This window comes from Arvicola amphibius, chromosome 7, assembly GCF_903992535.2.
Source record: "Arvicola amphibius chromosome 7, mArvAmp1.2, whole genome shotgun sequence".
Taxonomy (NCBI): Eukaryota; Metazoa; Chordata; class Mammalia; order Rodentia; family Cricetidae; genus Arvicola; species Arvicola amphibius.
The window spans coordinates 105,494,147-105,516,285 of record NC_052053.1 but is presented as its reverse complement, the minus strand read 5'-3'; the positions used below and the strand labels follow the sequence as shown (position 1 = coordinate 105,516,285).

General features: G+C 43.0%; 1 protein-coding gene across 1 annotated transcript; it reads left to right on the top strand.

Annotated features, from left to right (window-relative positions):
* Positions 1–17,505: 17,505 nt before the first annotated feature.
* On the top strand, positions 17,506–19,217 carry Six6 (SIX homeobox 6). Its single transcript, XM_038337962.1, has 2 exons — positions 17,506–18,077; positions 19,049–19,217. The coding sequence occupies exons 1-2, from the start codon at positions 17,506–17,508 to the stop codon at positions 19,215–19,217; spliced, it is 741 nt and encodes a 246-aa protein (XP_038193890.1).
* The last annotated feature ends 2,922 nt before the right edge of the window (positions 19,218–22,139 follow it).

The following is a 22,139-nucleotide window of genomic DNA, read 5'->3' as shown; positions in this document are numbered from 1 at the left end:
GAACTCACAGAGATCCACCTGCCCCTGCCCCCTCAAGCGCTGTGATGAAAGGGCGTGTGCCACCACAACCGGGTCTGTTTTTATTTTTTAATCTCTTGGTGACAGGGACTGAACCCAGGGACTCATGTTTGTTAACTGTGCCTTCTACCGCTGAGCTATGCCACGTCTCAATTTTATATTTCTAATACTTTTATTACCATCCTAAATGATCTCAACAATTGCTGTTTTCATAAATTATTTAAATGAAAAAGCAAACTTCCAAAATTTTTCTTAAATGTCTCAAATTATACACACACATACACACACACACACACACACACACACTCATGTATTCAATTTTGTTATAACACATTATATTGTTCTTTGGTGTTAATGATAGTAAGCCATCAAGGCTAATAAGTTTTGATGACATAAGAATTTAGCTAATTTATTCTTTTTTGTGTGTGAGAATCTTGTTTTTCCAGGTTGATTGGAGTATAACTTATGAATGAAAGTTGTATATATTTACAGAGCATAACACGTGGACTTGAATGTGTTAATGGATTCGCCGTCTATTGCTAATAACACAATACTACAGACTAGTAACTTTGCCTTAATGATATGTTTTGGTTCAGATTTCCTGAGGCCCAAGACTGAAGGGCCACATTTCCTGGTGGTCCTCTTGGCAACAGTGCCCCAAAGCAGTGCAAGGCATCACACCCCAAGATGTCGATCAACCATGCATATCAGTCAACCGTGTCTCTTCTGATCCCCCACCTTCTTTTTATATATCTATCAGAATTCAATTATGAAGGTTCTATTCTAGTAACTATAGCTAATCCTAATTTGATCCCCAAATCACCACTTCTAAACAAAACTACCACCTTAATATCTCAAAACGGGGATTAGATTTCAACACATGAAGCCTTGAGGGAAACACACTCAATCCATAGACAAGCCATAGCAATTATGAAATCACTACAAAATGAAATCAAATTAATTTATGTAGTATATCCACCACCTCCTTGCAATTGTTATTTGTGTGGATGGTGAGGCTGTTTAATTTCTACTCTTACCATATATTAAGTACAAAACGCAGTATGATCGTCTCTAGTCAGCAGGATGTACACTAGTTTTCCAGAATTTTCTCATCCTGCCTCGCTGAAATCATGCGCCCTTTGATTTAAAATGCCCTGCTTCTATCTCCCATCTCTCCTAGTCAACCCTCAGCAATTCACTGGTTGAAGAACATGCAGGTTGTTTCCTAATTGTGAAACAGATGTGAAGTGAGCAGAAATGAACATGGCTGAGCGAAGAACTGTGGAGTAGGATGTCAAATCCTTTACCCCAGGGAGTGGAAGAGCTGGGTCATATGGTGGATTTGGTTTTTCTACACTGATTTTCACAGGATCAATGAATTTAGTATACATTTATACGTGGAAGGATGAGTGGATGGACGGACGGACAGACGGACGGACGGACGGATGGATGGATTTGAGATAAGGTTTTGGTGGGCATCTCAGGCTGGCATAGAACTGGAGATCCTTTAGACTTAACCTCTGGAGTACTGGAACTGTAGGAATGTGCAATTGCGTCAGGCTCCTTTTTCAACTTTCTTTTTTTTTTTTGGTTTTTTCGAGACAGGGTTTCTCTGCGGCTTTGGAGCCTGTCCTGGAACTAGCTCTTGTAGACCAGGCTGGTCTCGAACTCACAGAGATCCGCCTGCCTCTGCCTCCCGAGTGCTGGGATTAAAGGCATGCGCCACCACCGCCCGGCCTTTTTCAACTTTCTTGAGGCACCTTCTCATTTTTTTTTTCTAGGGCGACTTCACTAATTTATATTTCCACCAATAGTATATACAACTTTTCATTTTCTACACATCATCACCAGCACCTGCTATCTTTCCTTTGAAAATGATAATTTTAAACAGGTGTGAGGCGAGGTTTGATTTCAGTTACTTGGGGACTAGTGACGCTGTACCTTTTTTCATGTGCCTGTTGTGATGTGTGTGTCCATGCAAAAAAAAAAAAAAAAAAGTCTACCTAGGTCCTTGCTCATTTTAAAATCAGATTGTTTGTTTTCTTGTTACTGATTTCCTCCTTCCCATTTTAGAAAATTAACCTGGTTTTGTTCCTATCATACTTGCTGTATTCTGTTTATTAACTACCCCCTCCTAGGAAAGTTTATGAAAATAACTATGAAAGACAGATGCATTGAGATTTCTTGGCACCATGTTGCTATAGCTGCCAAGAAAATGTATTCAACTCAATACTAGACTTCCTAACGAAATTTTGTAGAAAACTAGAAACATTACATTAATGTGATGTAAAAAAATCAGATTATTTGCATTGAAATTCACATCCATGCATATCTTAGTTACTGTCACACACACACACACACACACACACACGGTCCAGAGTTTTACCAATACCACCATCACCTGTCCCATTCAAGAGTAATGAAAAAATTATTTGAAGTTATCAGTAGACAGAGTATCTTTCTTGCCAGAGCATCTTCAAAAGAGAATTTTGGAATGTGGCAGACACCAGGTCAACACCAGAGGCTCCATCGTGGGTACTAGCCTGGGAACAAGGCTACCTGAATCTGTCAGATGCTGCATTTACCAGCTTGGTAGTTAGATCCAAGGTAATAACCTGTACTGACTTTCCTACGGTATTACACAGCAGATGGAGTTTCTCTCCACGATGTCTGGTTCTGGGAGGCGGAGACAAAGTCCTTTGGTCATAAGCCGAGGCTCCATTCATATCTGGTCTGGGGACAAGTGCCATCGGACTCTGCTGGGTGCTGGGTTTTCCTCTGCTTGGTTCTACCTCTCTGGCTTGGACTTAACTCCTACAGTTCTCCTTTCAACACAGTCTCTCTCCACATTAGCCCACTTGAAATTAGGGAAAGAGTACAATCAGCTTCTCTTTTCTTCTTGACTTCTCCAACATGTTTTGCTAAAACAGACTTTTCACCTTGTCCTCAGCACCCCTGAAGGTAGTTTTAAATTTTTTTATACAAATCGCTGTTTGAATTGGCTTCTGGAGACTCTTACTCCACAGTCAATTTGCTTGACCTCCAGCCAACACATTTTTAAACAGTCATTCAAGCTCATATTGTCTCCTCCTAGCTGATTTCTCAAGTGACTCCAATCTGCCTTCCAATTCCATAAGCTTTGTCCTTACTGAACATTAAAATGACATTCTATCATTGTTTTAGTTCAGATTTCTATTGCTGTGATTAAAAAACCCATTACCAAAAGTAACTTGGGGAAAGTATGGTTTATTTGGCTTACATGTCTGAATCACAGTCAACTGAGGGAAGCCAAGGCAGGAACTCAATCAGGGCAGGAACCTGAAGGGCAGGAGATGATGCAGAGGCCATGGAGGAGTCCTGCTTACTGTCTTGGTCCTCATGGCTTGCTCAGCCTGTTTCCTTTTTTTTTAATTGATTTTTATTGAGCTCTACACACTTCTCTGCTCCCCTCCCTACTTCTCCCCTCCCCTTCAACTCTCTCCCAAGGTCCCCAGGCTCAGCCTGATTTCTTATAGAACCCAGGACACCAGTCCAGAGGTGACCCCCACCCACAATGGGTTGGTCCCTCCCCATCAATTGCTAATTAAGAAAATGCCCTCCAGGCTTGTCTGCAGACTGATCTATCTTATGGAGATATTTTCTTAATTGAGTTCTCTTCTCTCAGATGACTATAGTTTGTGTCAAGCTGATAAAACTAGCCAACCAAGTTAGTAAATCTACTAAACATGTTTAGTCCTCATGTGACCTGACTTCTCCACAGCATTTTAGCACATGCTCAGTTTCCTCTTCCTCCCAAACATCTACAGCAGGAATTCTGAAAACAAAAGAAGTAGCATTATTTAGATAGTCAAAGTGAGTAGCAATTTCCCCATGTTACCTATCTCCTGGGTTCCATGTCTATATATGTAGCAACATGGCAAACTGTCTTATTTCATCTCTACTGTTCTAATATAACAACACACACACACACACACACACACACACACACACACACACCAAATGGCTTCCTTTTGTTCCAGTAAAAATAACAAAACTCTTACTATAGTTTATAGGGTCCTTTATAGATTTCTCTCTCTCTCTCTCTCTCTCTCTCTCTCTCTCTCTCTCTCTCTCTCTCTCTCTCTCTCTCTCTCTCCATCTTTGTGTCATATTAACTCCATCTGTCTTTTCACAATGCCTCTGTATTACAAATCTTTCGATTTTTAGTATACTCTTTTCCACCACAAATCCAGTTTCTAGTTAGGTCCTCAGCTTATTCTTCACTAAATAATCTATACACCCTTCAATTCTCACCTAGCAGTGCCCATTATAAATGCTTATTTCATGCCCTTAGCCTTCATAGTCATTAGCACACTTCCAATTCTCTATTACTTGTATAACTGCTACATAATTTTCTGTCTTCCATTGTACTATATCCTTTCTGCCATACAGTTCTCTAATTTTACTCCTCTTATTTTGCCCACCACTTTTATTTTGCACCAAGCAGAGGGGGAACACTGTGGTAGACTGGAGATAGGCTTTTAATCTTTTATCGGCCCTATTCTTTCGATTCCATACAATAACATACTGATTTTCTTTTCGGTATGATTGCTCTGTCTGCATTCATGCCTGCATGCCAAAAGAGGGTACAGATCCCATTATAGATGGTTGTGAACCACCATGTGGTTGTTGAGAACTGAACAAAATCATGTCTGTCTCACATAAAGATGCCAGTGTAGAGAGATAGAGGAATTTTTTAAATTGCATCCTTTGGGTATATACTGGCATTGCTGGGTCTTGAGGTAGATTGTTTCCTAATTTTCTGAGAAATCACCACACTGATATCCATAGCAGCTGTACCAGTTTGTGCTCCCACCAGCAACACACTTTCAGGTATCAAAGTAACTTTAACCTTATAAAAGGAGTTTGGCAGTATTGTTTCTGTTTCTATCGTGTGGAATACTTTGAGGAATACTTTGGTGTTAGCTCTTCTTTAAAGTTCTGGTAGAATTCTGTGCTGAAGACATATGGTTCCAGGCTGGGGTTTTTTTTGGGGGGGGGGAGACTTTTAATGATTGCTTCTATTTCCTTAGGGGTTATAGGTCTATTTAAATTGTCTATCTGGTCTTGACTTAATTTTGGTATGTGGTACCTATCAGAAAATTGTCCATTTCTTTTCAACTTTCCAATTTTGTGGAATATAGGTCTTTGAAGTACGACCTGATGATTCTCTGAATTCCTTAATGACTGTTGTTATGGCCCCCTTTCACTGCTGATTTTGTTAATTTGGATATTCTCTCTCTGCCTTTTGGTTAGTTTGGATAAGGGTTTGTGTTTCTTGTGAATTTTCTCAAAGAACCAACTCTTTGTCTCATTGATTCTTTGGATCACTCTCTTTGTTCTATTTTATTGATTTCAACAAATATTTGATTTATTGAATATTTATTCAATATCAATTTTATATTCAAATATCAGTTTGAATAACTTGATGATCAAATATCAGTTTGATTACTTCCAGGCATCTACTCTTCCTGGGTGAGTTTGCTTCTTTTTGTTCTAGAGCTTTCAGGTGTGCTGTTAATTTGCTGGTATGGGATTTCTCCAATTTCTTTATATAGGTATTTAGGACTACAGACTATCCTCTTACTACTGCTTTCATGGTGTCCCTTAAGTTTGGATATGTTGTACATTCATTTTCATTTTCGTTGAATTCTAGGAAGTGTCTAACTTCTTTGTTTCTTCTTTGATCCAGGGGTGATTCAGTTGAGCAATATTCAGTTTGATTTGGGAAATCAGAGCAGAAACTCAAGTCAGGAACCGGAAGGCAAAACTGAAGAAAAGCGTGGAGGCCATGGAGAAATGCCGCTTACTAGCTTGCTTCTGTGACTTGAGACAGCTTTCTTTTACAACCCAGGACCATCTGCCTAAGGGCTAGCACTTCCCATAGCAGGCCACATCTGTCCACATGAATCCTTAATCAAGAAAAAGCCCTTCTAGATTTGTCTACATATCTATCTTCAGTTGAGTTACTCTTCACAGATGACCCTAGCTTGTATCAAGTTGACACAAAATCCACAACAACAAAGATACTAGCCAGAATAATTGATCCTCTGTCAACTTGGCATCAAACAAACACATCACTATTAAATCATAACCTTTCCTTTATTGTTTTTTCTCAAAACCTAATATTAATGTCATAGTCTAAAATATAGTATGATTTTAAAAATCCTATAGTCTTTAAATACATTCAACATTATAAAAGTCCAAGTTCTCTTCAAACATCCAACACCTCATCATTGTGGTCCCCTTTAAAGCCTAAAATATGTTATATACTTTCTAATTACAAGAACAAAGAACCAGCAAAGCCTACAGGTAAATCAAATCAAGACAATCAATCCAGCAGTATAATCAAATCCTGCAGGCTAATGTCCAGCATCTGGGATTCATTCATAATCTCTTGGGCTCTGAAAGGCTTGAGCAGTTCTGCTTCTCCAGCTCTTGACATCCAGAGCACATGTAGCTCGTCTCTTAGGCTCTGACCGATCCCACTCCATACCTGCCATTGTCCCTGTGGGCATCCTCTAGTCCTGGTATCTCCACTATCCTGGGGTTTCCACTGCAACTGCAGCTGCATCTTTACCAGCGGCCTTTTCTGGCCTCTCGCAGTGCCAAACTTCAGCTGCTTTCTATGATTCCTTTTATCCTGTACCTCATGACCCACTACCAGCTCCACATGGAAGACTCTCACACATTACCAAGTTCAGCTACCGGCTTAAGATTCAGACCTTTTCTCACAGCTTCTCTGCGATATTCCTGAGTAAACACTTCCTGGCAGATGTCACCTCAATGATGCTGGCCTCTTATTAATCAACTTATTTTTCAGCCTCAGCTAACCAGTATTGATTGTGAGGAATTTTTCCTAACGTGAGCTCTCTGCCGATGCAAATTCCCAATCAAGCCAAATCAAACTAAGCCAAATTAAGAAATATCCATGTTTAATGGGATTCCTGCGCTCTGGTGTGTGTGGGGGGGGGGGGGGGGGGGACCGGGAGGCTGCAAATGTGACCACCAGGAAGAAGGAAAAGGGACCACATGTTTCTCTTTTGGGAGTTCATTTAAATATTCTGTGTGAGTGGTAAGGACCTGGTCTGCTGGGATTTGGAGTCCAGATCAATACAACTCTCAGGCCTGGGGGCTGGGATAGATGCGAGGGGCTGGGGCCTATGCTCCCAACTTAACATTGATGGTCCCAGTAAATGTTTCACTTCTACAGATTCTTAACCCAAAATGTCACATAAATGACCCTGATAAAGTCTTCGCTTCTGAAACTTCTCCATCCTGGCTTCCACCATCTGCACTGCTCTCAACCATTCTTGTCTTCCAAACTCCCATAGAACAGCCTGTTATGATTAGAGCCATGACCATAAGCATCCTGAGGGGGAAAGGGAGCTTATTTCATCTTACAGTTTACAGTTCATCATAAAGGAAAATCAGAGCAGAAACTCAAGCCAGAAACCCAAAGACAAGAGCTGAAACACAAGCCATGGACGAATGCTGCTTACTTGCTTGCTCTTCAGAGCTTGCTCAGCCTGTTTTCTTACACAACTCAGGATCAGCTTCCTAGGAGTGGCACTGACCACAGTGATCTAGGCCTGCTCTCAGCAGTCTTTAGTCAAGAAACTCTCCCGCAGGTTTGCCTATAGGCCAATCTGATGGGGACATTCTCTCAATTGAGGTTTCCTCCTCTAAAATGGCCCTAACTGGTGTCAAGTTGGCACAAAACTAATCAGCACAACCCCAAATCATAACACGTTTCAATTCTCATATTTGCTTTTCCCACATAAGGAAACCCCAACATTTTACTGATGAGCACAAAAGAATACTTGAATAGGGTGTGAAGATGGCCCAGAAGTGAAGAGCACTTGCTGCTCTTGCAGAGGACCTGAGGTTGTTCCCAGCACCCACAGCAGGTGCTCACAGCCACTTATAACTCCAGTTCCAGAGGATCTGCCATCCTCTTCCGACCTCTGCAGGCGCCTATACACATATGCTACATATACAGAAAAGCAGACATATACATGTATGTGGCAGGAAAAATAAAAGGGAAAAGAATTTAATCACTTGAGCCATGCCAAGGGGTACTCTTTTGATTCAAGTCCCCAGTTTAGAGATAAGCAGGGTTTTTGACATCTGGTTCTTTTCCATATGGTGAAATCTTAACGGGAGAGGCTTTGCTTGAATAATAGTTTTCACCCCTCTACTAAGAGGGGAAAGGAAAGACTGAGTAGCATAACAGAATTACAGCTGATGATGGATTTCACCAAATCCAGAGAAGCAGCTCATTGTTATATGTTAATGATGTAAATTATATTGAAGAGATAACTCAAAATTCTGCTATAAGATTCTTCCATGATATATTAATGGAAATCAATTGCACGTATTAACGTTTACGAAAGGGTAGGCATTCTCTTCCAACTCTCTGAAATATAGTACAAGTGGACTGCAGTTTCTTCTTATATTTGTGCATTATTCTTAAACATTCCATGTTTGAATAGAAAATGCAAAGAGAGATGGAATCTTTTCTCATTTATTTAATTTCATGACATAAATCTAATACCTCAGCTATTTTTATATCTATTATTGTCCTAAGGAAAATTAACAGTTTCAAATAAAACAAAGAAATTAATGAAAATCTGATTGGACTCTTCCTAATCTTGATATTGACTAATTTGAAATGAAGTAAATAATTTATTTTAAGAATATTAAAGCCAAAAAATGGTTTTCCTACTTCTAGATCAATTAACTGCAGTGTTCTATCTTTCCATTTACAAAAACATTTGAGACTGGCATGTATATCAGGTAACCGGGGAAGTGTGCTGGAAGAAAGAAGATTGCCAAAGATAAATTCACTTCTTAATCCCCAGAATCTGCGAATCTGACTTTATGTGGTAAGACCAGTGATTAAGTTAAAGATCTTATAAGGAGGAAACTCCCTAGATTACCCAGATGGTCCCTAATACAGTCTTCTGAATCCTTACAAAATATGGAGAGTTCACACACACGCACAAACACACACACAACGACTGTGATGTGAAGATCAGCGTGCAGACTAGAGAGAAGCAGTTACACGGGAAGAAATAGCAGCAGCCTATAATAGACACATTCTTCCCTAGAGCCTCTAGAAAGAGCATGGCTCTGCCGACATCTTGATCACATGTGTGGCCCCTGGACCTGGGAGAGAATACATTTCTGGTTTTGGTTTAAGGCACATTGTTACAGCAGCCACAGAAAACAAGAATAGTAAGGCTCTAAGGAAATTCATGGAAGTTATTGTGAATATTATAAATTAGTCATTGCAACAACAAGGAATAGGAAAGCCGACCTCAGATAAACCTATTGTTTTGGACATTTCCAAGGGGCTGAAAGGATGGCTCAGTGGTTAAGAGCATTTGTTGCCCTGGACCTGGGTTCGATTCCAGCTCTCACACAGTGACTCAAAACCATCTGTAACTCCAGTTCCAGGGGATCCAGCACCCTCATCTGAAACTCTGCAGGCACCAGGCAGGTGTGTGACACACATACTTAACATGTAGGCAAAGTTTTCATATGTATAAAATAAAGTAAAATCTTTTTTAAAAATCAAAGAATGTTTCTAGGGAGCCAAAGACAACACCAAAGGGTAGCAAAACCAAGAACAGAAGCCGGGCGGTGGTGGCCCATGCCTTTAATCCCAGCACTCGGGAGGCAGAGGCAGGCGGATCTCTGTGAGTTCGAGGCCAGCCTGGCCTACAAGAGCTAGTTCCAGGACAGGCTCTAGAAACTACAGGGAAACCCTGTCTCGAAAAAAAAAAAAAAAAAAACCAAGAACAGAGTGGAAAGTGAGACACCATGCAGACAATACTTAAGGCCCAGTTGCTAGATTAAGTCTGGCTGGTCACAAAAGGGGAACTAATTCTTGTTGAGATGCACTATGTCAGGCACCGTGCAAAGGATAGTCGTTCATATCTCATTTAATCTTTGTAGTTACCACCTAAGGGTTACTGCATTTGTTAGAAGAGAAAACTGGGGCCCCAAAACATGTGGTTAGTGCAATGACATAAACTTAAAATACCTGAAGTCCCCTTGCACCTACTACTTCCAAGGCTCTTGTGAATTTTAATGTAAGAAGCATCACCGTCCTGAGACATCATATGGTGACTCTGTTTGTCATCTCTGAAACTCACTCCTTCATCCCATCTTCTTTCAGGAGTGAGCAGCTTGTCTTTGTCTACCTTACAATTTAAGCTTAGTCTATGGAGGAGATACTCAGCAATGGAGACTAGGAGACAGGTGGAAGGAGTCACGGATCAGACAAAGTAGAAAAGAGAGAAAGCAGGGCATTAATTATACTACCAAAAAAAATTAGCACTCATTAAGGAATAAGACAACGGCGAAACACAAAAAGGATAATATAGGTTTAAAAAACTGAAGAAGCTTAAAAGATAGAGGAGAAAGTTTACTAAGGGAAGAACAAAAATAAATACAAAAAATTTCTAAAACTCAGTTTGACCCCAGTGTTAATAACTGTCTTAATAAATTTTCTTATTTTTCCCAAAACAGAAAATAAGTGGATTTAATATCGTGCAGTCTGAAAGGCCCGAGGGGGAAAATCTGTTGTTAGAGAAACACACACAAACACATTTCTCCATCCCTTCTTTTTTTGCAATGCTTTTTCCCCCTGTCTGCCTATATAATTCCCTGACAGAGCTTTGCAGCTGGTCCCACTGTGGCTTAAGCAGCCTCCTCTCTGGGTTTCCATTTAAAAATCTTTATTTCAATAGGTGGGCCTGAAGCATCTGCACTTCCAAAATTACCACACAACTGATCCAAAATGATTGAAACAAAATTGGTTTCAAAAATTGCCCCTAGGTTGAAAAGAAGATGAAGGCTAACATTTCAGACCTAAAGAAACATTTATCACAATTCTGAGCTCTGTAATCGACTTCTGTAGACGTAATAGAAAATGTTGACAGCTTGTTAATTATAGACGTGCACGTGAGCATCGCTGGTATTCTTTTGAAAGACCTGACAAAAGAGTTCAGAGGTTTTTCACTTAAATCCAGCCTTACAACACCACCTCAAGTCCAACCCCCTCTCCCCTGAGGCCGCATTCAGTTCAGTTTTCCTGTAAGTGGACAGTGTGCTGACTCAGGAAGGGCTCTTCAATAGTGCCAGCCCCGGACTCCAGCAGGTTCCCAACTCCAAAGAGGACAATGGGGTCCCAAAGCCACATTTTGATTCAGGGACTCTTGCAAGAGTTACATCCAAGACAGTTTAAATCTCCCTGAGCCCTTTGAACTAGAGGATTCCAAATGCTAGGGTCATAGCTGCGTGAAACAGTACATTTGCACCCAGAGGGTCAGTAACTACCTGTGTGTGGTTCAGATCTTCTGCCCCCAACTCTGCTAGAATTAAACCATCTCTCTTGAGTGGGGAAAGCAAGGTGTACAATGGATAGACATGTGGATGTGTTCTGTTCCTCTGTCACTATAGATGTGTAATGGGGGTAATCTTTGGTCTCTGTAAAATGAAGAGAGACTGATGACCATTGATATCTGTCCTACCAACTGTTCAAAGACCATACCTCCATCATGCTAAAAAAGAAAAACCCATCTTGTTCTCAGGTTTTAGGCTTACAAATATAACAACTGGTACCAACTACAGTAAATTTTAAGAAAAAAAATAGGTCCTAAGAACTGATTTTATTAATGTGGTCTACAAACAAAGTAAAATTAAAAGTATACTGAGCCCAAGCCTGGAAAGATGACCCAGGGGTTAAAAACACTTGGTGCTCTAACATGACATAGGTTCAGCTTTTAGCACCCATATGATGTCGATAACCATCCCTAACTCCAGTTCTAGGGAATCCAGCATCCTCTTTTGACATCTTCAGGCACCAGACACGCACTTGGTGCACAGATATACACATACGCAAAACAGACATACAACTAAATAAAAAAACTGTACTGATTCTTTTGCAAACAATTCACCTCTAGGGTAAACAGAATTTTAACAAGGCTTCATACCTTCCTTGTTTATTTGAAGTTCTTTGATGCTGGACTACTTAGTAGCAATGCTACTGGTGTTTACTATCAGGGATTGCTCTGCTCAAATATTAATATGTTAGCATCTTGGTTCAGTCACTAGATGGCAATTTTGGCAATCAAAAATGTCTCTAGGTGCCGGGCGGTAGTGGCTCACGCCTTTAATCCCAGCACTCGGGAGGCAGAGGCAGGCGGATCTCTGACTTCTAGGCCAGCCTGGTCTACAAGAGTTAGTTCCAGGACAGGCTCTAGAAACTACAGGGAAACCCTGTCTCGAAAAACCAAAAAAAAAAAAAAATGTCTTTGGGTATTGCCAAATGTCTCCTACAAGTAGGAGAAGGGAATGGTAAGATTGCCCTCGGCTGAGAATGGCTACTTTGAAGGTAAGACGTTATATATTTTTTATAATGCAATTTATTTTTTTTAAAAAACTCAGAGAAGTTAAGGTATTTATCAATGATGTGTGTGTGTGTGTGTGTGTGTGTGTGTGTGTCTACCACAGAACATGTTCATAGATCAGAGGACAACTTGTAGGAATTGGTTCTCTCCTTCTACTACGTGGAATCTGGGGATCTAACTTAGATTGTCAGGCTTGGTAACAAAAATTTTTACCCAATCAGCACTTTAACTTTCCTGTATGAGTATTTTAGAAAGATACTTTGATCTTGGTTTTGAAAATTGCTAGAAAAAGAGAAGAAATAACGTTAATGATAATGGTGGTATGTTAAATATAGTGTTAAATTATAACAGAAGGAGGAAATAATGTCCCAGTAGAGAACTATGAATTAATCATTCTTTGAGTCAATCAATTAATGTTTTATTACTGATAATAATGTGTTTCTATGTCTTAGGCCGGTCTTAATGCTTATAGCTAAGCATTAGTCCTTCAGATCTATTGAAGTATAGCCCTAAATGAGCAATGAGATTGTATGGTTAGCCCTGTGTACTTTGAGACCTGCCTTAAAGAAGCAGGAGAGAGAGAGAGAGAGACATGTGCATCTAAGATCATAGTTTATATTACGGGATGATAATATAAAAATGCTCCAGGGCAGATTCAAACTGTTTAGATTTAGATAGTATCACACTTCTGTGTGTGGGGGGCTTGCCAAGGCTCTGAGCTTATCTTTTTTCCTTTCCAGGCAGATGCTCACAGTAGCCCACACTGACAGAGTGAGTGTTTAGATACAAATTCTCATGCAAAGATACTGAATCCAGCACAAATGGGAACCTACAATGTGGTTGGATAGGCAGCACATTTTTTAAAAGATTGCTACTTGTTACTTTAAAAATAATACATTTATACATAATTTTTCTCTTCTTAAAAACATAAGCACCTTTGAATCATCTGAAATGCCATTTCCACAACAGCTGGTGAATAAGGAGATAACAAGAGTCCAACGCTTCAAATTAGATCAAAAGTTTCATTGTAATGTTTCTCTTGCGTGGAGTTAAGTTTACAATGCTAGCACAGCTACCAACCATGTCAAAGGGAGGGTTTGTTTGTTCTCAGGAGTAGGCAATAAAGGGATCTCCCTGTTCTTTGTTACAAGGTGCTTCCTTAGAGAAGAAATGCCAAGATGTGTGAGAAGTAACAAGAGCAACCTACCGTGGAAGGTGTGTGGTTTTTTTGTTTGCTTATTTTAGGCCAGTGTGTATTTTAAAGTAAGATCTAGAATTCATTCCACATCTGAAGATCTGGACCACCAAAGACATCCACAAACGCATACCTCTATGTGGACAGTCTCACCAGGAACTCAGAATTAAGTTAAGGAATAAATGAAAGGTATGAAGTTTTCACACGGCCATTTAAAAGACTACAAAATACCTTTTTTATTTTTTGCTATAAATAAGCTATTTTAAGTAAATATTTTAAAATAAAAAAATAAATCAGAGGTATAAACGATTAAAAAAAACAAAAAAGTCCGACTTTTTTTTTTTTTTTGCCAACATGAGGCTTTGAAAGGAAGACAAAAATCTCCAAAAGTCTAAAGGGACACACAAGAGACTGTGGCCTCATTGTCTTTCAGTCTGCAACTCTCACATGCGGCACAACGCCTTTTTTAAAGGAATTCAGATAGATTCAATGACTACATTCTTAAAGCCCCTGACCATTCAAAATGTGGTGAGGGAGGGCGGGGACGACGCACCATTATTTTTCAGGCTTTGCAGTTAGGAACAGTTAGGCACAGGCAATGAAAAGCTAAGACTGGAACTCAGTAAAAGTGTCCTGACTTCTAAGCTCTGCGCTCCTCTGTCAGTGTGAGCTACAGTGAGCATCTGCCTCTCTACCCTGGAAAGGCAAAAAAGGTAAGCACAGAGCCTTGGCAAGCCCCATGTACACAGAAGTGTGGTACTATCTAAATCTGAACAGTTTGAACCTGCCCCGCCCTCTGCACTTTTTCTTCACATCCCGCCCCCAAACGAAAACTGACAGCAGAATGGATATCTCTGGATTCTTGGCCAGAACTGAGCGCCGGCGGCTCTCCCTGTGAAGTGAGGGGCAGAAGGCACCCCAACAGTCTCAAGGCCATTAGCGTGATGGAAAAATAAAATTAGATAATAAAGTGAGGAGTGACAGGGGGGATGTCACTAGAGAATTATCACAACGCCCCCACGTTGTTTATTTTAACACCTTTCTTTTCTTAAAATTAAGAAAAACCATCCCGAAGGTACAGCTTTCTGCTTGGCAAATAAACACAGGCCATGAGCGTTTGCAGGTGGGACGAGGGTTGCGTTTTGCTAAGAAGCCCACGAAGCGTGCCTCCCTCCGTTTTTTTTTTTTAGTCGGGGTCTTGGACCACTCATCCAGTTTTTCTCCAGGTGAAGCCGATGAACAAGGCGATTCCAAGGGGCCATTTATTTCTTTTGAGTTAACAAAATTAAGTCCCTGACGATGGCCGAAGATTTGATCTCCCACCCCAGAGCTCAACCTCCTGCACCTTCCCGCTGGGTTACCAGGCACCCGACCAGCTCTGACTGCACCTTCCGGGAGTCTTCCCACTGCCAGGCCAGATCCTAAGCTCCCAGCTTCCCGCTGGGACCCCCAAACACGCGAAGGCCAAACAATCTTTTTATCTCATATTTGTGGATCTGTTCAAGAAGCGGGCAATGGGATAAACATTAGCATTTCCCGGATGAGGCGTCTTGACTCAGAAAAATTAAAATCAATTGCCAGCCAGCAAAGGTTAAAGGTAAAAAGACAGTCCGTGTTGTTCCAGCCCCTCAACGTGCGGCTTTTAAATTTTGAGCTCAGTCAGAGAGTGCAGGGTGGCCTGGGGAACCACCAGCCTGGACTGGGCCTGGGAGCAGCGGTAGGTCCCGGGGAACCTCAGCCTAGTTTCCAGGATACAGGACGGCGGTGAAGCAGCTATTCTGCCACTGTCACCGTGCAGACCAGGGCTCGGGCTCGTTTTTCCTTCCCTGGCGAAAGGGGAACACTGTTTTTCCGCAGTCCTGTTGGACATCTGCTTTGTCCACAAGGTCCCAGGATTTTTATTTTATTTTATTTTATTTTATTTTATTTTATTTTATTTTATGTGCTGTGGATTGTCCTTCTCCCCAAGGGTTCACTAAAATTTGTCCCTGGAGCTGGTTTTAAAGTCGCTCCAAAGAAGAGAAGGCTTGTGCGGTGTCACTACCCTCCTCGCCTTCTTTATTCTGCCCCTACCCTGTCTCACTTCAAGAAAATGAGCTCTTCGGACAGGAAGCCTCACTGTCGAGGCGGCTGGCAATCTCACAGAAATGATGAAGATGGTTGCAGCGCTTTTCCCGCCCCTTCCCCTCTGCTACTTTCTTTCGAGTGAACTGTGAAGATCTGTGAAAATAATATCAGGGTTTTCCGTCAGAACGAGCTTTAGCCTGCACTCAGGCGTGGTGTGATCTGACCCGACACATCCAACCATCTGTGCTATCTATCTGCCTTCTGATGTACTCGGTCCGTACCAGGCGCACACAAAGTGTGCTTGATACTAAAGAAAAGACAGCCAGGCCCAGTCCAGTTCGGGCGGTGAACCTTGTCTTCTCATTTCTTGGGACGCTGTACCCAGCCTTTCCTTTCTACCAAACAAACCTCGTCAAAGGCCCACATGAGATCGTGGTTTCCTTGACGGAAGCCTCCGAAAGCGGTATGATGTGGATGTCAATTGGGAATCAATAAATGTTGCCAATTCAATCTATTGGCCAGAAGACAGGGAGCCAAAAGGGCCCATGCTCTCTGCGGGAGGGGTCAGTGCCCCGCGGCTCTGACCCCCTCTCCCTTGCCACCCTAACACACACGGTATTGTGGAACGGCCCCACCCTCTGTTTTGCCGTCACTGAATTGCTTCTGATCTAAAAAGCCAAGATTTCTGCCTCCACCGCGGGAGTTGTATGTTCTAATGCTGGGCAGAGGCCAAATCAGCCTGCCATGAGAGAACGAAATATCTACGTTTAAAAAGATCTTTGAAGTAGGCTTTTAAGTTGCTGTCCTGACCTACGGATGACTTCTCACTCTAGATGTGGCTGCTGCGCATTTGTTCAAGTCCACTGAATTTGTTCAAGGGGGGCTGTGAAGTATAACTTTATTTGGGTCAGACGCCCCCACAGTCCGCCTTTCTTGGTGTTAGACTCCGTGGTTAGTACCTAGTTACCAAGTGTGTGTGTCCTTGCCTCCGCCGTTGAAAACAGTTTCAGGAAGCCTTGAAGGAGTGAAGTTAGACTCCAAACTGACCTCTTCTGCAGATCCCTGGTCCTGTTCCTCTGTTCCAGGCTTGCTTCCCGCACAGCTGCTTTAGCAGCTGGAAAGGGGTAAGCAGGAGACAGACAGGAATGGGTGCATGGGGGAAAAAATGAAGATACACTTCCCTCCCTGTCCCTTTGGTGTCCGCGCTCCCGGTGGGGTTTGCCGCTTTGCTACGATTTGTTTTTCTCAGTCCTCTTTGTCCTCTGAAGTCCTTTCGACCCCGGCATTGCGTCTCCCCCAAAGTGAATTCCAGCAGCATCCAGCCTCTCTGGTGGGAAAACAAGAGGGAGGAGCCGGGGAGGAGGAGCTGGGAGGGTGAGACTCCGTGGTTTTTGCATGTGTTCCAGCCACTCCTACCTCATTTTCGGGTTCTGTAAAACCCTGGGCAGTCTCCGGGCAAACCGCGGGCGCTGTCGAGTCTGGGGAGGTGCTGAAATGGCCGGGGCGCGCTAGTGGCTGCCTTGATTGGCAGAACTGCCCGGTGACTGACAGGGGGTCTCCATGGCGCCCGCGCCTCCAATCCGCCCACCCCAGTAGCGGCGCGGGCTGGCTGACAGGCGTGCCCAAGCGGAGCAAGCGCAGCCGAACCCAATCCACAGCTCTTTCCAGGCGGGAAGACTCCCCCGACTCTGTACCCCCAACCGCAACCCGCTTGGCCTGCGGGCATCTGCTGCGTGTCCTGCTCGGGGCGTCCGTGCAGCCTCGATGTTCCAGCTGCCCATCTTGAATTTCAGCCCCCAGCAAGTTGCCGGGGTATGCGAGACTCTGGAGGAAAGCGGCGATGTGGAGCGCCTGGGTCGCTTCCTGTGGTCGCTGCCCGTGGCCCCGGCGGCCTGTGAAGCCCTCAATAAGAATGAGTCGGTGCTGCGCGCGAGAGCCATCGTGGCCTTCCACGGTGGCAACTACCGCGAGCTTTACCATATCCTGGAAAATCATAAGTTTACTAAGGAATCGCACGCCAAGCTGCAGGCACTGTGGCTTGAAGCGCATTACCAGGAGGCAGAGAAGCTGCGTGGACGGCCCTTGGGGCCGGTAGATAAGTACCGGGTAAGGAAGAAGTTCCCGCTGCCGAGGACCATTTGGGATGGCGAACAGAAGACGCACTGCTTCAAGGAGCGCACGAGGCACCTGCTTCGCGAGTGGTACCTTCAGGACCCATATCCCAACCCCAGCAAAAAGCGCGAGCTCGCCCAGGCAACTGGACTGACCCCCACGCAGGTGGGCAACTGGTTCAAAAACCGCCGACAAAGAGACCGGGCTGCGGCAGCCAAAAACAGGTCAGTAGTACCTAGAGGCCCCGGGCTTGGTGCACACCGGGGTGGGGCAGGAAGAGGCATTCCGGGCGTGCGGCGTCCTTACCTAGTGCCTGCTGGATTCAGAGGGAGTTGGGAGTACCGTATGCCTTGGGTTTGTGAGACCACTGTGTTCTGGATTCCAGTGCAGGTTCCTGGTTCTCTACCATCTCTCTGGTTCGTGGGGCTTTGGGGTCACTATAGCAGCTGGTGTGGGTCACCAAACCAAGGTGTCACTGGCGGGTGGAGAAAGATTAAAAGCCCAGAATCAATTAGAAACCCAGAGGCCCAGAGCTAATTCTTGCTAGCGTAGACCCGGTCTCTCATCAAGCGAAGCTTTTCTAGTTAGCTTTATTCTTAAAGCCCGGTTGCAGCCTTCCCTGATGGTCTGAAAAGGTTTCAGTTTTCAAGGATCTCAGATTTTAAGAAGCTAAAAGACACGTTTCCTCGTCTCCAACGGACCATCCTTATCTCAAACCGAGCACGCTAGCCGGCTTATGCTTTCCGTTCTCCAGCGTGTGGCTCTTGCATCCCAGGCCCAAACTCTCCGCGCAACCTCCTCCAGGCAGGAATAGACTTTTTAGCTGGAATAGACCAGACTGCCTCAGGTATGGCCCTGGACAAATGTACTGCTAGGAAAGGAATTCCATGTCCTTTGCCGCTTTGCTTTTTCTGCCAGTCTTCCAGTAAATCTCCCGACGGTGGGAGACAACTGAGGAAGATTCGGGGAGGCTAAGGAGGAAATCCTGGCGAGCCAGGAAAGGGCAAGAGGGAGAGTGAGTGAGGCAGAGGAGTGGCTGTGCAGCCGCCCAAATCCGTAGCCTCACCTTCCCCACCTACTCAAAGCCTGAGAAAGAGAAATATTGACTTGGAGCTGGGGGGAAGCGGGTCAGAGAAAAGGGGGACAATGTATGGCTTGGTTTCTAGCTCTGACCACGTCCTTTCTTTCCCTGTAGACTCCAGCAGCAGGTTCTGTCGCAGGGTTCCGGACGGGTGCTACGTTCGGAGGGTGAGGGCACGCCAGAGGTGTTGGGCGTCGCCTCCAGTCCGGCTGCTAGTCTGTCCAGCAAGGCGGCTACTTCGGCCATCTCCATCACGTCCAGCGACAGCGAATGCGACATCTGAGCTGCCCACTCATCATGCTTAGAAACAGAATCCAGCGTAAAAAAAAAAAAAAGCGAGATACACAAAATAAAAGGAGAGAAGATGAGAACCAGCAAATATAGCGCTGGCAGAAGCCCAGTGGCCAGGGACCCGCGGGCCTAAGCGGCCCTGCCTGCTCCACTGCCAGCCGGCTCTAGTAGCGCTCTTCCACCGCGACACAGAGGCCCGCGACGAGGCCTGACCCAAAGTCACTACTCTTTGCTTTGCTTTTTCTGAAGGATCAGGCTGCGGAGACCTCTTTGGGACGGAACTGCACGCTGAGCGTCTGCCCTTAAGTCTCCTGTGGGTATTTCATGTCTAAAGGACGCTGCTATATATGTATAACTTTTTGCTTTGAAGGTTTTTTTTAAAAAAACAAAACAAAACATATATAATGCTGTTTATTTACTTATTTAAAAGACTTTCACGATAGGTTTCTCTGTAGCTTGGGGAACTTGCAGTTCTAATTGAGCAAGCTCAATGCATTCTGTGTGGAGAAGCCAAATAATAAAACAACTTGATGGGTAACCTTTCTTAATTAAGGGAGCAGCTATCTCATATTTTTTAAAATCACTCTTATTCCCTTTACCAGGTTTGAAGGATGGATTCTTACCCAAATAATCTCACCAACTTCTCTCTAAGCTTTGATATCTCTCAACAGATATTCTTAGATCACTAACCTCCTGCCACATTGAATTGCATGTATTTGTATGTGTACACACATGCACACACAAAACCACATTAAACCTAGACTTTGGAACACAAGCAGAGCTCTGCATTCACCGCAAAGGTAATCAAGGTTTGTAGCAATTTCCAAGAGCAATTTGGAAAGACAAATTGTAGACTCAGGTAATGAATCCTATTTTACAAAAATGCAAAGACATGAGGACTTTACAATACAAAAAAGTGTTTCCATTTTGTTTGAGGTCCCCTCCCATTCAGAAACAGTGGGTCCTCATGATCGTTCATGGTACGCATATAGTGCAAGCAGAAATGAGCTTTCGCTAAGAAAAAAGCAGGAGAGGCTTTCAGTAGCTAGATTAGCAACTTCCTGCTTCCGTAGTGGGTTTTAGACAAGTACCTGATTTTCAACAAAAGAGATACTCATATAGGAGACAGTATGCAATTAGGTTATATATTGATTATAAAGCAAGGCTACAGAGAAATGACAGACATTTCCTAAATCAATTCTCCACATTTAATATACAGCAATTTGTTAATAACATCATTGTCTCGGGAATAGCCTCAGTTAAAATGTAAAATAACTTTACATGTAATTGTTCCTCCTGCATGCACACACATATGCCACACACACAAACACACACACACACACACACACACAATCTACCACCTTTTTGCTAAGAAAGTAAATTACATTCAGGTTATCCAAGATTTTGTTTGTCCCTAGTGAAATGGATTTCATATTATAAAATTTGGCATTTATCTTTAAATCAAGTGGACTGGGCTTCTCCCCCAGCTGAGATCCTTTTAATTCACCCCTCTGCTCTTAGAAGGCGCTCCTTGGGTCAAATCCTGCTAACATTTTCAATTGCAAAGCATGCTAAAGTACCAAACACACGAAAACTGAACTTGAGGAAGACAATAGAGGATGCTCAAATGGCATTTGGAAGCCCAGGACTTGAGGAAGGGTTGATTTTTGTTAGCTTGTTTCTATATCACTTAAGCTGGTTTGGCTACTTTGGGCTTTATAAATGGTTATCACTGTGTACAATGTTCCTTATCCAGAAAATTCTTGAAAATTGAAATTCATAGCAAAGGAGCACTGGACGGACAGGTTTAGAGAGCTTTTGTGATCAGATAGGTAATTCCCTGAATCAAACAAATGCCCTTCTGTGGCCCAGGGAAGATTTCCATGGTAAAGCTCCCTCCTTTGATTCCTAAAGCCTCTGGTAGCTCTTTGGATGCCAAGGGGCAGTCTGGGGCAGACAAAAATGAGGCATCAGGAGTGCAAATTTTAAGACAGTGTTCCCTCTCTAGGTCTTGTGAGTGACAAGTGCTAGCGACCTGAAATTGTCTCCTTAATTTTTCAGCCTTGGTTATTGTTGGTGGTGTTGCTACTCTAACCCCAGCACTCATGAGGCAGAGGCTGGCAGACCTCTAGGTCTGAGGTCAGCCTAGACTACAACAGAGAGTTTCAGGCCAGGCAAGGCTATGCAGTGTGACTATTTCAAAAGCAACAAATTGCACCCTGGGTTCTCTTGTCTCACCCCAGTCTAGAGTCAGCCCAGCAGGACTGCACTTCAGTTCATGGCTCTCAATCTTATTATCCAGCTCCACCTCATTTCAGTTACGAGGTGATCCAGATTCAGTGCTTGGAGAAATTTATTGGCAAACTTTTATAATCTCTGGTTGGGGTTGGGAGGCGGTGTAGAGCTAGTTAGTGAGAAGATGTAGAAGAATTTGAGATTATGAAAACACCAGCCAACTTGCCAGGGCAAATGATGTCTGAAAACATCCACTCTGTGCTCTCCAGAGAGCGACACTTGAGGAACTAAGCTTTCTCTGCGCAAAATAATTTTTAATGATACTTGCAGAAAACTAGAGGGTCTAACAGTGAAGAATTTTTTCCCTATCTGCTTTTTTATAAAGAAGATATACTATTTACCTAAATTAACAAGCTGCCCAAGAATTACATTTAAAATAGCTACAATGTTTCAATAACGTGGAGATTTAGTCATCTTAATTTCATGTTGGAATCTTAGGGTGGCAGCATTGCTTGAAGGCTTTTTTTTTTATATTTACCTTAAATCTGGTGACACTTAATTGTTTTGTGATTAATCAATACTTTCAATGACCCCAGATTGGAAATTAGCCTAAATCTTCACACCACCCGAATCCACCCCTAAACGTGTATGATAAGAATTTTTTTAAGAAAAAAATATC

Bases quoted from the DNA above. Each gene is read 5' to 3' on its own strand.
- Six6 (XM_038337962.1), top strand. From the start codon at position 17,506: ATGTTCCAGCTGCCCATCTTGAATTTCAGCCCCCAGCAAGTTGCCGGG. The intron at 18,078-19,048 runs GTCAGTAGTACC...CTTTCCCTGTAG, and splicing joins GCTGCGGCAGCCAAAAACAG to ACTCCAGCAGCAGGTTCTGT.